Source organism: Dipodomys spectabilis, unplaced genomic scaffold (genome assembly GCF_019054845.1).
Source record: "Dipodomys spectabilis isolate Male_0828 unplaced genomic scaffold, ASM1905484v1 ptg000062l, whole genome shotgun sequence".
In the NCBI taxonomy this organism is placed as follows: Eukaryota; Metazoa; Chordata; class Mammalia; order Rodentia; family Heteromyidae; genus Dipodomys; species Dipodomys spectabilis.
The window spans coordinates 1051982-1069064 of NW_024870739.1; the positions used below are offsets into that span (position 1 = coordinate 1051982).

Here is a 17083-nt window from a genome sequence, read left to right on the forward strand (position 1 = left end):
TAAACTATCACTGTCTCCTTCACCATAGTCCACATCTCTTATCTTTTTAAGCCCCTAAATCCTATGTCCTATGACATCTGGGTAATGAGGACAGGCACACCAAAGCCACGAGCACACAGGGTCCAGTGGCATGGTCTTAACCTTGAATTACACTGACTCTCAGCATTAGGAGATGCCACTTTGGAAAACTTAGAGATGTTCAATTAATAGGGTTTGTTCTACATGAATTTAGGAATAAACTCACAGACTTCATGGTTCTAAAATGTGGTCCATATTCCACGTATATTGACTAACTTTGTAAGTCATACCACTCTTCATCCAAAATAGGGAAGAAGGAAGAAAGTATCACTGGCAGGAGATGAGTTGAGTAGTTTCCTTTAAATGCAAGAATTCATGGGGCTGGGAAGTTGGCTCAGTGGTAGAGTGCTTGCCTCATGTGCATGAGACCCTGGGTTCAATTCTCAGCACCACATAAACAGAAAAAGCTGGAAGTGGTGCTGTGGCTCAAGTGGTAAAGCACTACCCTGGAGCTGAAGAGCTGAGAGACAGCACCCAGGCCCAGAATTCAAGCCCCACTACCGATAAAAAAAAATTCAGGAACTCTTCATTTGGGGTCCTTGTCTTTGATTGCAGAAAATTTTCTGGACAAGTCAATATGGTAAGAAAATTTGGCAGACCTTTGTTAAATAAACAAGCAGGCAAGCAGACAAACACACAGAAGGGCTGGAGCACACTCTAACAGAGTGCATGCTCTTACAGTGAGAGACACACTGCTCCTTGGCCTGTTAGGGCATTTATAGGATAAAGGCAGGGGGTCTAGATTTCAAGTTATGCAAAGCTGCGTTCTTTGTCTTTACTCTAACCACATCTGGCATTATTTTCTGAGTTTCCAAGTAAGAATGCATCCTGCCAAAAAACAAATCCAATCCTTGAGATAAGGAAGCACCTTGCTATTTGCCTTTTAAGCCAGGAGGCTTAAATTTGGGAAGGCATTCTTCTCAGAAAGGCATACATAAATGCATCCATCAGGAATGAATGCAACCTGTTGTCTCTTGAAGCCATGATACTATTTCTATGTTTCTAAATACTATATTTCCAAGTTTCTTTCACCAAGCCTCAGTTTCCTTAAGTTTTCCTGTTTCAACAAATGACTTTGTTCCCATAATCTTAATGGAAATGAAGGAATATCCCCTGTATTTGCTGTAAGCTGACTATATCACCTTTTTTTCTTAGTCCATCTGGCTTCAGAAGGAACGAAGGAAGGAAGGAAGGAAGAAAGGAAAAAGCAAGCAAGGAGGGAAGGACTAGAATCATCTTACAGAAACATGCAAATGACCTAAACATTAAAATGATATATGCATAAAATGGAAACAAAAATGTGGGAGGACAAATTAGTAGGCATAAAAGATATTTATGTTAGTGATGAGTGTCCAAGCAAGTAGCACAGTGGACATATATAAAAGGGATTTAATGGTAGCTTTCATACATAGAAAAGGCTGATTCTATAGAATTGCATTTTAAATATTTTTATTAGTTGTACAAAGGTGTGGCCATTAAACAAAGCAGTTAATGAATACAATGGGTCTTGGTCAATGTCACCTCTCAACAAAGAATTGCTTTGTTTCACCTGACTTTAAATTCTAAGGGAATTCTTCGGTGGAGCACTTGAATAAAATAGCATCTCAGAACAAGTACAAAACATATATGGCATTTTTTGAAATATTAGAAGCACAGGTAGAGATATGTGTGTAAAGACAGAACAACAGGATGTAGGTTTTTGCTAGACTCCAGTAATCCTATCTACTCAAGATCTGAGATCTGAGAATCACAGTTTAAAGCCAGCCTGGACAGAAAAGTCTATGAGACTCTTAATTCCAATTCATCAACAAAAAGCCAGTAGGGGGAATATGCCTGAAGGGTCAAGCACCAGCCTCAAGTGAAAAAGCTAAGGGAGAGCTCCAGGCCCCGAAAACAAGGCCCTATATCTCACCACCCAAAGTATGTTTTATAGGTCTTCATTGCAACTATCTAAGCCTGCTCTCATAGACTTCAAGTAGTCAGAGCTGAGAAACCAAGAAACTGTGAAAATTCAGTCTTTATTCTAGCCACTGAAGCAGTGCCCTTGATACATATTTAAAAAAGGAAAGAAAGTCATGCGTCTGGCTTGCTCACATCAGGACTTGAACTAGAATCCCCTCTATCTATGTTCATGTTCCCTCACTGCGCTACCAAGAATGCTCCACGGTCTGCAGCTGATGTGACATGTAGCTTAGAGTCCGCACAAAGTTCATGATTGTTTAACAAACAAATAAATCATAAATCATTCTAACCCATTCATTTATGTTCCCTCTACCCTCCCTTACTTAGAAGACACAAAAATAAGATCCAAGAACCAGAAGACAAAGAAGCCTTTCCCTTGGAAAAATGAGTATTTCACTCAACTTCTACTTCTACAAAAACATTACCCCAAAGGCCAAAAACCCCTCTTCAGGAAAAGTTGGCATCAGGATGAAGTGGAGAGAGGACAGTTGATTGACATCAGAGATTTATTTGGCCCAAGTCTAGACACTCAGGGACAATCTCCAACAGTCATACTGTATGGGTCTGCCGGAATTGGGAAATCGACTCTGGCCAGGCAGGTGAGAGGAGCCTGGGAGGAAGATTGGCTGTACAGGGACCTATTCCAGCACATCTTTTTCATCAGTTGCAGGGAGCTAGACTAGCATGGCATTTCGAGTCTGGCTGAGCTTCTTGAAAAGGACCCAGCTGTCCCAGAAGTTCCCATTCATTAGATCCTGTCTAGGCCAGAGCAGCTGCTCTTCATCTTAGATGGTGTGGATGAGCTACATGGGACTGTAGAGAGGAAGATATCTTACTTTGGTCTGCACTGGAGCAAGCGTCAGCCAATTTACATACTACTGAGCAATTTGCTGAGTAGAATCATGCTTCCTGAGGCTTCCTTGCTCATCACAGCGGGGACCACAGCTCTCTCTAAGCTGGTCCCTTTCTTGAAGCAGCCATGTCAGGTGGAAGTCCTGGGCTTCTCTGAGTTCAGCAGGAAGGAATATTTCTACAAATATTTCCCAGACGAGAGCCAAGCACTTAAAGCCTTTAGCTTGATTGAATCAAACCCCGAACTCTTGACTCTGTGTCTAGTGCCCTGGGTGTCGTGGCTGGTCTGCACATGCCTCAAGCTACGGATGGAGCGGGGGGAGGAAATTGTACTCACCTTCCAGACCACCACAGCCCTCTGTCTGCACTACCTTGTCCAGAATCTCCCAGCTCAGCTCATGGGGACACATCTCAGGGGGATATGCACCCTGGCTGCTGAAGGCATCCGTTTGAGAAAGACTGTATTCACTATGGATGAGTTGAGGAAGTATGGTTTAAGACAGGATGTCATTCTCAATTTATTAGGGATTGGTATCCTTCAAGACCACCAATCTATGAGCTACAGCTTCACTCACCTATGTTTCCAGGAGTTCCTTGCAGCAGTGTCTTTTGCCTTATGGGATGAATATCCTATCTTCCAGATAGCAGAGAACGACTTGCAAGTAGAGTATAGAAGGCATCACCTGTTTGGAGAATCAACCATTCACTTCCTCTTTGGTCTTTTAAGTGAACAAGTAACAAAAGAGATAAAATGTATTACCCACCAACTGCCTCAGATGAAGAAACAGGAGCTGCTATATTGGGCACAGATGCAATCCAGGTACCAGCAGCCATTTTCACTGAATGTGCTTCAATGTCTTTATGAGACTCAGGATGAAGAGTTTCTGACCCAAGTTATGCAAAGGTTCAGGAGAACCAGAATGTACCTCCGTACAGACATGGAGCTTCTGGTGGCCACTTTCTGTATTAAATTCTGCAGCCATGTGAAGAGGCTTCAGCTGATTGGACCACAGAGACAAGTATGGAGATTCCCTGGAGTAGTTCTGTGAGTATCCTACCAAACCCTTTCCTCCAGCTCCTCTGTGTCTCAAGAGCCCTGTTGTGCTGTGTACCAGAAACACGCTCAATTTGGCCCCAGGGTTCTGGATGGAGGTCATTGGTGACTTCTAACTGCGCAAACTGACGTCCATTGTCTGCCCACCCAAGAGCTTTGGTACGACTGTGTGACAGACCTGCCTAGTCCTGCTGTCCCTCTTCCTAGCTCTAAGATGGCCACCACCTCCTCTTCTTGTCACTCTCCTAACTTCATGCTGATCTTCACAGGGCCCTAACCTCTCCAAGACTCAGAAAAACCTGCCTCTGAGCCTCTCTTTTCATTGGCTTTCTCTGAGAAATTGTCACTCAGGCACTTCAGATACTCCCTTCCCCATTTCAGTGACCTTTGCCTTGAGACCATTTCTCATCACCTCAGAATACAGGTGTCTGAGAAGAAATGTTGAGTTTTCCCTGCAATCCTGGTTCCTTGTTTACGTCTGTTGTAGGCAGTCAACCTGAATCCAAATGGGAGCTTGGAAGTGTAGTGCTCTCTAACCACCCTCAACCTAGCCGCCCTGAGAATGTCCCCTCCCGGAGTTTCTGCCTCTCACCATGCCAGTCCTGGGCAGTGGTGTGTTAGTTCATCAGCTTCATAAATTCCCTCAGTAAGCATTCAGCTTTCCAGGCCTTAAATATTGCAAATTGAAGAGCAAAATCCCTAAAGTGCTCAGAAACTAAGAGAGAAGACACATCAGGCAGCAATGCCAATACAGGGATACAATATAATACAATAACAAAGGTACAGAGGAAGAAGTGGTCAACATGGGGAGCAGAAAGGGAAAGATCTCAAAGGAAGAAACGGTCTACTTATATGATTCCTCTATTTTCAGATTTTAATTTAATTTAATTTTATTTTATTTGTGAACATACTATACAGAGGGGTTACAATTACATGGGCAGGATAATGCGTACATTTCTTACCAAGCATTGCAGCCTCCTCCTTTGTTTACCCTTCACATACCTTCCTAGCCTCCCCCCTCCCCCCCAATCCCAATCATTCTCCCCCCCCCAGCCCCCCCTGCACCGACATTGTAAAGCTCGTTTTGGACATGAACACTTGTAATTCTCATTGTTGCAACAGGTCCACCTGAATCCTTAAACGACTTGTTTTTCCCCATCTCCTCCACAAGTTATACTGAAATAAAATATAGTGAAGGCAGGGGTTATACTGTGGGGGAGGGACATACAAAGCAACAAAGGAATAATCTTATAAATGCGTTAGAAACACTTGCATGAAAGAAAAAAAACACTAAAACACATATCTAAGGGTTCATTTTCCTAACATCACATTATCTGACCTTTTCTGCTTGACTCATACATATACTAGATATTGCAAATAAGGGAAACCATGGGGCCTATGTTTCTTTGGGCCTGGCTAACTTCACTTAATATAATTTTTTCCAAGTTTTTCCATTTCCTAACAAATGGGGCAATGTCATTCTTTCTGATGGAGGCATAGAATTCCATTGTATATATATACCACATTTTCTTGATCCATTCATCTACTGAGGGGCATCTGGGTTGGTTCCATATCTTAGCTATGGTAAATAATGCTGCAATAAACATAGTCATTCTGGTAGCTTTAGTGTGGTCTTGTTTGTAAACATTTGGGTAAATGCCCAAAAGTGGGTCATAGGGGAGCTCTATGTGAAGTCTTTTGAGAAACCTCCATACTGCTTTCCAAAGTGGTTGAACAAGTTTACATTCCCACCAACAATGAAGTAAGGTTCCCTTCTGTCCACATCCCCTCCAGCATCTGTTGTTAGAGTTCTTGATTTTAGCCATTCTAACTGGAGTGAGGTGGTATCTCATTTTGCATTTCTTTTATGGCTAGGGATGTTGAGCATTTCTTCATGTGTTTATTGGCCATCCTTCTTTCTTCTTCAGAGAAGTTTCTCTTTAAGTCTTTAGCCCACTTATTTATTGGGCAGTTGTTTCTTTGAGGATTTGTTGTTGGGGGGTTTAATTTTTTGAGTTCCAAGTATATTTTAGATATGACACCCTTGTCCATTGTATGGCTAGTAAAGATCTTCTCCCAATCCGTGGGCTTTCTATTGATCTTGCTAGCTATGTCCTTTGCCATGCAGAATCTCTGCAACTTTATGCAATCCCATTTGTCCAACCTTTCTTTGATTTGTTGTGTTTCTGGGACTCTATTCAGAAAATTTCGGCCTGTGCCAAGGAGACCTAGGGTTTCTCTTATTCCATCCTGTAATGTTTTCAGAGTGTCTGCTTTGACTTTGAGGTCTTTGATTCATCTGGAGTTGATTCTGGTGCAGGGTGATATATAAGGATCTAGCTTTAGTTTTCTACAAGTAGTTAACCAATTTTGCCAGCACCATTTACTGAAAAGGCTTTCTTTGTTCCATTCTATTGTTTTAGCTCCCTTATCGAAGATTAGATGGCTATAGGTCTGTAGGTTCATTTCTGGGTTTTCAATTCTGTTCCATTGGTCCTGAGGTCTGTTCTTATGCCAATACTGAGCTGTTTTGATTACTATGGCTTTATAGTAGAGTTTGAAATTTGGTATTGATATTACTCCAGCAGTGTTCTTTCCATTGAGGAGCGTTTTTGCTATTTGGGGTCTTTTATTGTTCCATATGAATTTTTGGATTGCCTCTTCTATTTCCTTGAAGAATGAGGATGGAATTTTGATAGGTATGGCGTTGAATTTGTAGATAGCCTTGGGAAGTATTGCCATTTTCACGATGTTAATCTTTCCAATCCAGGAGTATGGGAGGTTTTGCCATTTTTTTAAGTTCTGTGTTGATTTCCTTTTTCAAGATTTTAACGTTTTCATCATAGAGGTCCTTCACTTCTTTGGTTAAGTTAATTCCTAGGTATTTTATTTTTTGTGGGGCTATTACAAATGGAGTTGCTTTCCTAATTTCAGCCACACTTTTCTCATTGTTGGCATACAGAAAAGCCATTGATTTTGGGGGTTAATTTTATACCCTGCTACTTTGCCAAAGTTTTGAATCAGCTTGAGTAATTTGGGAGTGGAGTCTATGGGATTCTTTAAATACAAGATCATGTCGTCTGCAAAGAGTGAGAGTTTTATTTCTTCTTTCCCTATTTGGATCCCCTTTATGTCAGCATCTTGTCTTATTGCTGTAGCTAGGCATTCTAATACTAGATTGCAGAGAAGTGGAGAGAGTGGACATCCTTGTCTTGTCTAGGAACAAGACAAGGATGTCCACTCTCTCCACTTCTCTGCAATCTAGTATTTTCAGACTTTTTAAAGAGGTTTATCCTGATAAAAACCCCTGTTCCTTGATAAAGGAAATTACAAAGAAGGAAATGTCAATCACAGGTTTGGAGGTGCGGCTAAGTTGGTAGAGCACTAACCAGTGAGTGAAAGCATCAGATACTAAATTCAAGTCCCTGTCTCAGACCAAAAAAAGAAAGAAAAAGAAAATATAAATCACAATTTTATCATGCAGTAATGAAGTATACCTATGGAGTCATTTTTCTATGTCCTTCCTATAAGGAAATTGAACCATTCTATATAGTTTATCTTGTAATCAGCTTTAGTTAGTTAGTGATGTTAATATATCAAGGCTATACCTCCTTTTACTGAGAAGACTGATTTAACACTAGTCCAAAGGCCATGTGCTGTTCCCTTGGGGGGAGCTTTATGGCTGATCCCACCAATGCCCTATTCTCCTATCTGTAAGTTTGTTTCTAATTGTTCATGGTGATAACATGATTTGACTTTGAGGCTTGACATGGGTTTTCAGCAGAGCTCTGATCAGGAATAGGACAGAGTCCAGAGAGTACAGAAGGAGCCAGGGACACCAGGTCAGAGCCAGCGAGTTTGGAATGGAACATGGCTTGTGGAGATTGGAGAGGATCTTGGGAAAGTTGGAGCTTCTGCTACTGAAGTAGAGAGAAGTGAGAGGCCCTGAGTCAGCCAGGAAGGGCAGGGGGTGGGAAGGAGGCTGCTGAACACAGACATGGGGAAGACTGGCCCCAGCTGTGGAGCAGCCTGTGATAGGAAGGAGTGAGGATGGCGGAGGAGAGGCTTCCGGGTTCCTTGGTTCATAATTAAACCTCATGCATTTGGATAATCAAGTCTTAATTTTTCTTTCAAACAATGTAAAGCAATACTAGCGTCAAAAAAGATATCGCTTGCAAATTTTATTCATTGATATCTTTCACATTAACTTCATGTTGAAAAATTAGAATAATATAGTTTTTAACTTTTGCTACAGTCACGATTGGACAACTGTAATGTTTTTGATGAATATGCACTGTTTATATTTCTAAAACTGTTAAAAGTTTCAACAGAATATAGACTTTTGGGGGCTCAGAAAGGCTTCATAATCCTCACAAACCCTCTTCACAGCAGGTACTATTATTACCTTGGTTTTACAGATGTATAAATGGTCACAGAACTAGGCGTACCATGCAGCCTACTGGCTTCAGAGTCTCATCTCCCTCTACATACAATCTATTCAGACTTGAGGAAAAGTTGAATGGTTAGAAATATATTGAAGAGTTACTGGGCTACTGAAATGGAGATATCTGAAAAGAAACAAGAGTATCATTATGTAGCTTGAAGCAGAACTTAAGAGAGAGAATGAGCAGCCACATAGAGGAGGGGTCAGGGGTTGGGGACAAAGGGCAATTATGTAGGATGGTCAGTCCTGACAATGGCACTGTCCATGGAGGCCTGGTGCTCATGGAACAACCCCTGCACTGTTGTACATGGCTGCGCAGCTCAGACCCTGTCTACCCATGATTCACCTCTCCTGGTCCTCTCTCTGCCTCAGGTCCATGTGGGCCCCACTCACTGATACCTCGTGGAAGGTTCTCTTCTCCACTCTCAAGGTCAGTGGAAGCCTGAAGGAATTGGACTTAAGTGGCAATCCACTGAGTTGTTCTGCAGTGCAGAGTCTGTGTGAGACCCTAAGACACCCCCAGTGCCATCTGGAGACCTTGAGGTGAGTCAGAGCTGGGCTGGGCTCTCCCCAAAAGGGAGATGGGCAAGATAACAAAGGCAAAAGCCAAGTACAGAACTTGGCTTGTTTTCTTTAGCTATCACATATTAATGGATCCACTCTTTGACCAAAATGTGGAGGGATGCCAGAGTTATTGTGGTAAACAAAGATCTTTAGAAGCCATGCACAAGATGCTCATGCCTATGATCCTAGCTTTTCAGGATGCTGCAATCTGAGGGTCACGGATCAAAGCCAGTCAGGTCAGGAACGTCCATGAGACTCTAATCTCCAATTAACCACCAGAAAACCGGATGTGGCACTGTGTTACCAAGTGATGGAACACTACCTTTGAGCAAAAAAGCTGAGGGTCCATGGACAGGCCCTGGGTTCAAGCCCTATGACCATCTAAAGAAAAATCTTTCCAGAGTTTGCTAAAGATAGTAATCAATGAGCTATGCTAACAGATGTTGCCTGGATGCTGACTTTCTGGGAGTTCCGTTGATATCTCAACACTGGGAACAGTGAGGAAATATAAATTGTCTGTGGACAAGTGTTCTCAAATGCCAAGTGCTGGGACACACCTTCCATATAGCTCACCTTGGACTTTCAGATATGTAAGGAAGTCCAGAGGAACCCAAAAGTAAACAGGTGGGGCTAATGGGCAGGCAGTTATTATTTGATGAAGGAGAGAAGGAGACGATAAAGTGGGAGACGTCTTTGGTATCCAACCTAAAGAAGCATAACCTGTCTCCAAGGTCAGCTCCCTGCCTTCTTCCTGCACCTTCTACAGCTGCTTGTCAGGTCTCCATCTGCATCTCTCGATCCAATGATGCATCCTCTTGTGGAAGGGCCCCAAAACTTACCATATTCTACACTTCCCACTGTGTCAGAATAAAACCTGTGTCTCTCAGTGCTTGCTGCATCATTGTCAGGACACAGTACTAAAAAATTGTAGCACACTTCTTCAAAAAACTCAAAAAGTTATTGTTCCTACTGCACACAATTATTCACAGACACACACATGCGTGCACACACTCTTTCAGTTTCCATGGGGGTCACTTTCGGCTTCTAAGATCAGATATTCATAACCCTGGTTCTACCTGCATTTCTCTCCTTTATCCCAATACCACATCTTCATTTCAAAGAGCCATTGTTGGCTTCCCATCAATCTTCCTGAACAAGAGGTGGGTGGGATGAGAAGACGGGAAGGAGAGAAAGCTGAGATCTCCTAATATCAGGAGTTCAGCAATCCCAGGAAGAGTGGGAATTCTATCACATCTATAATATTGAAACCTTACTACACTTACAGACTATGAAATTGAGTCAAGAAGGATACATTCCAGGTATCAGCATCAATAGAACTTGAAGCTAGTTCTAACCTCTAAGCCTGGTTCTACTTGCCCAGTGTCTTTTCTTAGCCTAGATCTTGCAAGTTCATTCCCTCTTGTGACTCCAAACCTCCATATGTACTGGGGAGCCAGGATTGACCCCCCAGTTCCACTAAACCTTTTTTATTCCTCTCAACATTAGTTATTATATTAGAAACTCACTGATTTATTCTTTCTGCATATGAGATTCCCTTAACTTCCACACACATCTATAGAGCCATTGTTCACTGCCTATAGGTACTTGGCAGGGCCAGCATAGTTAACAATTAAACGCAGGTTTACAGCTAGAACACTGGGTAAATTATTAACATAAGGTGGAGAAGATGGGGGACAAAATTCCTGTGAGTCTTATCAGAAGTAAGGGTGGTTGCTGTTTCCTAAGGACTTGGCTAAATGAGGAAATGAGGACTTCCCAGGTCTCTTCAGCCAGGAAAGCCTCTCTTCCTTTAATGACACCTCAGGATCCACAGAGAACATGAATTAGACTCCACTTCCATAGATGAGAGAGCCCTCAGGACAGTGAGCTTGTGTGTCTCTGCTGCAGGCTGGCCAGATGTGGCCTCACCTCCAGCTGCTGCCAGGACCTGGCCTCTGTGCTTAGCAACAGCTGCACGCTGAGGGAACTCGACCTGCGTCAGAATGACCTGGGTAACCTTGGTGTGAAGCTGCTCTGTGAGGGTTATGGGCATCCTGCCTGCCAACTCACATTCCTACGGTAAGGCCATGGGGGTCCCTTCTGTCTGGGTGCAGAAGAAGGGCAGAGGGGAGGTTCTTGGCAGCCTTACAGGTGAAGAAAAGGGACAGCAAATGCTCAGTCAGGCCAGTCCTTGATGGCTAGGCCATTTACACTCACAAAATGTGATTTGAGCAAATCACTGTCTTCTCTGAGATTCCGTTTCCACCTGCATGTTATGGGAGTATCACTTCCACCTCATGGATTACAATGAGATAAAATGTATTTGAGTTCAGAGTGTGCAGAGTCAGATATGATAGAGAGATCATGTCATTGAGGCAGTATGGTTTCAGAGACTCCCAGTTCTCCTCACTCAAGCATGTCTGCACTCATTCATTTGCTCATGCCTTCATTCACGGCATCGCTCCTGTGTGCCAAGCAGTAGGTCAGGCCCTAGAGATCCACTGGAGGGCCCTGCCCTCCTGTGGCTGACACACTGGGGAGGGGAGAAGTGTGGACCACCCATCAGCACAAAAATACATATTCATGAGCTGTTTTGAACACAGTGAAGCAAAATACAGGTACTGTAAAGTTAAACGTTGGCACAGGTTGGAATTACATCAGTGGACCTCCGTGGGCTTCAGGCCTGAAGAATAAAAGGGGAGCTTAAGCACCAGAGGCTGGACAACACCATGTGCAGCTGACACTGAGCTGGCCCCAAGCCCTGGGGATCATACAAGCCAGAATAATCTCCATCTTCCTCATGCCTGTCTTTCAACAAGCCCTCCTTCCCCAACCTGTCTCTAAACTGTTTCTTCCATTGTCTTTCTTATCCAAGCTGACAGACAGCTACTAGCTGAGGCTTCCTGTAGCTCCTGGACAGGCCCTGCCATGTGCTCAGAGTCTCCATTTTCAGAACCCCGTCCCTTCCTAAGCTGAGAGGGTCCAAGAATTCCATGCCCAGTGGCTTCCCTCGGCCAGTTCTTCATCTTGAAAGAATAATCAGAACAGAATAATGGCATAAAAAATAAAAGGTGTCTGCTCGCTGGTTCTCCTGCAGCTGAAACTGACCTTACCAACCAGGTGAACTTTACTCCCCAGCCTGCACCCTACCAAGCCCTCAGAACCATCACCTTGTGCTGCATCCCCTCTCCTCTCCAGACCTGTCTCTGCCAGTAGATCTGTATTCAGGTCATAGCTCAACACTAAGCTGTGATACTTTGGCTACCTCGGAGGAAAGCTAGCTTTTATAAATCTTGTGGAAGAAGGTTCTACCTCCTTCCTGTCCTCATAAAACCGAGGGACAGAGGCAAACTTACACTCTCAGGATTCCATTACCTTCCCATGGGAGCGCTGCCATGACAGAGTAATGATGATCATGGTGCAGGTTTCTTAAACTGCTTTGTCCTGCCTCACAGCAACCAATCAAGATCGACCTGTCCCCAGTCAGGGAGTGGGATGGACAGGCCCAGAGAGGGTTGTAACCATCCCAGACCCAATGGAAACTACAGTTCCTGAAGTCTGTAAGATGGAAACCAGGACTCTCCTTTCAATGGATCTTCTAGGTTCTGAGGAGAAAACCCAGGCCCCTACTGTGCACAGCTGTTCTACATGTTCTAAAGTTCTACCCAAAGTCTCTTCATGAACCAAGGAATGCCTCCCAGCACTGGGAATGCTGCTTGCTCAGGCTCACATTCTACCAACATGAGCAACTTCATCCATGGTCCCGTCTCTTTCCTTGGATGACCTGTTAGAAGCCTGAGCCCTATAGATCATAAAAGCTCATCCCCTCCTCCCAACTCAGGACAGGTCCAAAGGGTCATTCTGGGTTTAGAACTCCCTGTGAGCTGACCAGTGCCTACACTGAGTCCACCTTGAAGCTAGTGCCTTCTTCTGCCCAGTTCTGCTGCCCTCCCTTCCTCTGACCTGGTATTAGCCCAACAGCACTCCCTAGTCAGCCTCCTCAGAGCCTGATTCCCAGGGACCTGACTGAGATAGATGCCTCCAGCAGGTCTCAGAGTCTAGAATCCTGGGCCTGAGGGCTTGAAGATCCTGTGATGTGGAACCCAAGAGAACCAATTCCCCTTGTGCTTGCAGGGTAGACCAGACCTCTCTGAGTGACACAGTGAAGGAGGAAATGAAGGCTCTAGAGGAAGAGAGACTTGAGCTGCTCATGTCAACACTGTGGTAAGTGTTGGGCCTGGCTGACCCAGAGCCAGGGTTGAGCCTTTGCAGTTGCTCTAGAGCCGAGAGGTAGAGTCATTGGATGGTGGATAAACAGAGGTAAGAAGGAAACAAGAAACTACAGAACTAAAGTAATGTAGGGTGTTTGGGATCTTTTGTGAAAAATATCCCCTACATCTAAGGGAGAGTCAACATCTCTCTGTTATAGGAAGACGAGTGAGCTGACCTCTACTGAGAGATCAGATGGAGGAGAGATAGATAACAGCCCCACCTCACTCAAGGAGCAAAGACTAAACTCAGGTATTTGAAGGGACTTGGGGAGGGGCAACTGTGGTAAAGTTTCCTCTTCATCAACTGACCATCATATGGGCAAGAGAAGATTTCCTACCTGGAAGAGTCCATCTCATGCAAAATCATGTGCTCCAAGGGCTTAGAGAAAAATCTATCCTCTTTCCTAGCCTCAGGGGCTGGTGTTACCTGCCTCCAGCATCTGTATCCTGTGTCAGACCCTGCCCCAGGATCTGATGTTCTATTCTGGGTTTCTGAGGCCTGAGAAGCTCTCTCTATCCATGTCCATCCATCTGTAGAGCCAAGTTTCACTTCCATCCTTCCCACAGCAATATGGTGGGAAGTACAAGACTATACCAGTGGGAAGGAGAGGTAGGCAGAGTGTGGGCCCCCGGGATAGTGGGATGGGTATCATCAAAAGTGGGAAAGTGATCATAGCAGCAGAGACAGAGGCTACAAACACACTCCTGATTTACCTAGGAAGTCTAGGCTTGAGAAAAGCCCAGCATAGGCCAGCTATGAATTCCTGGGAACACCTTATTGGACAGTCTAGAAATAAAGTGTCCTGCTCTTCCAGAGGAAGATGCCGGACTAGCATCAGAGCTGGGACTCTTTCATCTGACTGCTGCCTCACCAACCATCAAGCCCGGGGCTTGTCTAGCAACAAAAGATGTCTTCTTCTGTCACAGAGGGCCTGTGAATACTGAGCTAATTGACAGAGAAAGGAACCTGTGCTGGTGAGTGAGGGGCTCTGTTACCGCACGCTGAAATTTCCCCACAGTCTCTCCTGACTCCCATTTTCAGACAGCATGCTTTTAATGTGTACTTTGATTGTGGGAAAAATAGGCTTATTATAAAATTTTCAAGCACACACAAAAGCTGAACATGTTAGGAATATCCTTGTTCATTTTCCAAATTACTTTCAATCATTTTCTTCCTCTTTTGTTACTATTACAGTATTTTAAATCCATACATTAGATGATTTTTTAAGCTTTAACTAGAGCCTTATGCACCTCAACTAACACAAATAAGAACCATTTTTCCTAATTAAACATAATTTTTGCCTCCTAAAATATTGGCATTAGGTCTTTCCCATTATCTAAATCCAATCTGGTTCACATTTTCTCCTTTGTGGGAGGTGTATTCTTGCTGATATTTGTTCTAATCAGCTTCTGATAAGGACTGCTCATTGCATTTGATTGGTTTCTCTCCTCAATCTCATTTCAGTATCTTATAATCTGTATGTTCCTGCTTTATTCATAAGCACTAGGTGCAAAGCACCCTTTTATTAAGAATACCTATGAAGTCATGAGGAACATGGCAACCCTGTCCTCTAAGGTCTCCCAGTCTCATAATTAACAATTTAGCCAGAACCATGAGCACAATCCAACAGGCTGTCACTCGTCATTCACTGCCACAGGCACTGCCTCAGCAGGGAAGAACAAGGCAGTCCACCTCGACTCTGAAGCTATCATCTGACCACCCAGCTACACACCAAGTGGGGATCCTTGGCAAAGATCATTTTGATCTGTGTTCAGCTACAAAGCCTGCTCATGAGCAATAGCATGTAGGTTTAGTCATTATTGGTAAAATTCCTCTTCAAAACATAAGTATATGCTTTAAAAAATAAGAACACTTTCCTATTTTGTCATGGCCAACATAATAGCATTGACCAGCTGCTCCCAAGCATGTGTTAATCTATTGATTTACATTACATTACTCATCACTCCCAGCTCTGTAAGGTATGGTAACTACCACTTATAGATGAGGAAACTGAGATCAGGGAAGCTAAATGAGTTCCTCAGAGAGCAGAGGAGCCAGGACTAAACCTATGACCTTGGGTGGAATAAGGTTAGCTATTCTGGACTACCAACAGCTGCTTTATTGTGTTTGGCATCCAGAAGGGGCTTGGTGGATTTGTGTAATTTGATGTCTGCCTCTCCCTCTTTACAGTGTTCACTTCCCTGTGGCTGGCTTCTACCACTGTCCCAACATGGATCTGAGCTTTGAAGTTAGCAGGGCAGTGACCATCACCATTGAATTGTGTTCCTGGGACACTTGCCTGGACAAGACTTGGCTGCAGCACACCTGGATGATAGCAGGGCCTCTGTTTGGCATCAGGGCTGAGCAAGGAACTGTGGCTGCTGTGCACCTCCCTCACTTTGTCGACCTCCAAGGTAAAGAATGGAAACATAGGAGGATATTGGTAGGTTAAGGACCCAGAAAAATGATACAGCATAGTATAGAGTGTGAGGGAAAAAGATTGAGCAACCCAGAGCTTTCCAGCAAGGTGGAGAGGGTATGGAAGTGTAGATGGAGACTGTTCTTCATCCCTCACCTCCCTAAACATAATTGGAAGCATGTGTCTCCAAGCCATGTTATTATTTCTGGCTAGACTTACCTTGTAGTTTCCCAAATATAGAGCTATGTCTTCAGCGTTAATTAGTTGAAATTTATTCGGTCCCATCAGGAAACATAGGATACTCTCAGTACCTCCATTTTAAAAGATTTTCTAATACATATCTGTGTACAAAATAAAGCCAAAGGAACTAATCAAAAATATTTAGTACCCAGAGTCAATCATCAATGAGAAGCTATTACCACCTGTCAGATTACACTTGAGATCTGGAGTCACACAAAAATAACTCAGAAAGGACAATGGTCAAAATAGTTCACAGTTCCAATCCACACAGAGAAAGTTGGGTGCAATGGCTCATAACCAGCATGCCAGCACGCAAGAGGCTCAAGCAGAAAGATCACAAGTTCCAGCCTGACATACATATCAATACAATGTCTGGGAAAAAAGTAAACATCACAAAACCCCCAGTGTACCAGAAATGAAAGCCAGCAGAAAGCTGTGTCATACAAACCAGCCCATTAAAACTTTAGTCACTGAAATTATCAGGAATAGAACATATATATGTCCAAAATACACTTAAAAAGTGGTAAAATATGAACATGAAGCAAGAAATAGTACAAATGATAAAATAGGAACAGATGAGATTGACAGATAACATGTTTAAATATTACATACTTTGGAGGATACCATGATGAAAATAGCTGTATAATTAATTAGAATTCCAGAACAATATGCTTGAGAGAATAGAAATGATGCAGTAATAAAAGAGATAACTACCAAGAGAATTTCTGTGCTATTACTGTGAAATTTAAGACTTCTCAGGGTGAGAACTTAAAAAAGTGCAAAGAAGAAAAGAAAAAACAAAGGGACAGAAACAAATCAACATTATAGCAAAACTTGCCAATCCCAAATCTTAAGCAAAGGTTACTGCCAACAGAAGGAAAGCTTACCTAGAGAGGTATGTTGACTGACTTCTGAGCAGCAACAGTGGAAGGCAGAGGACAGTGGAAAGATGTCTTCATGGTCCTGAGAAATAACTGTTCATCAAGAACTGTGAATTGTAAAAATGCAATTATTTTGAGTTTGAAAAGATCTTTACAGGAAATTAAAAGTAGAGAGATTGCCAAAAACAAATACTTCCTGAACAAAAGTCTTAGATATGTACCTAGAGAAAAATGGAACATGAACTCCGAAGTACAAGGTAGAATAATAAGCAAAGACACTGAATCATGTTTAAGTGAAGCTAATGCTCATTGACTGC

At 43.2% G+C, this 17083-nt stretch overlaps 1 protein-coding gene across 1 annotated transcript in view; it reads left to right on the forward strand.

The window, feature by feature from the left end:
* The window catches only part of LOC122108604 (NACHT, LRR and PYD domains-containing protein 1a-like), a 42704-nt gene that overhangs the window by 9831 nt on the left and 15790 nt on the right, over window positions 1–17083 (forward strand). The window contains 7 exon segments of the mRNA XM_042680592.1: window positions 2368–3937; window positions 8763–8933; window positions 10863–11033; window positions 13089–13178; window positions 13384–13475; window positions 14041–14200; window positions 15417–15640. Of these exon segments, the coding sequence (XP_042536526.1) occupies window positions 2368–3937; window positions 8763–8933; window positions 10863–11033; window positions 13089–13178; window positions 13384–13475; window positions 14041–14200; window positions 15417–15640 (2478 nt within the window).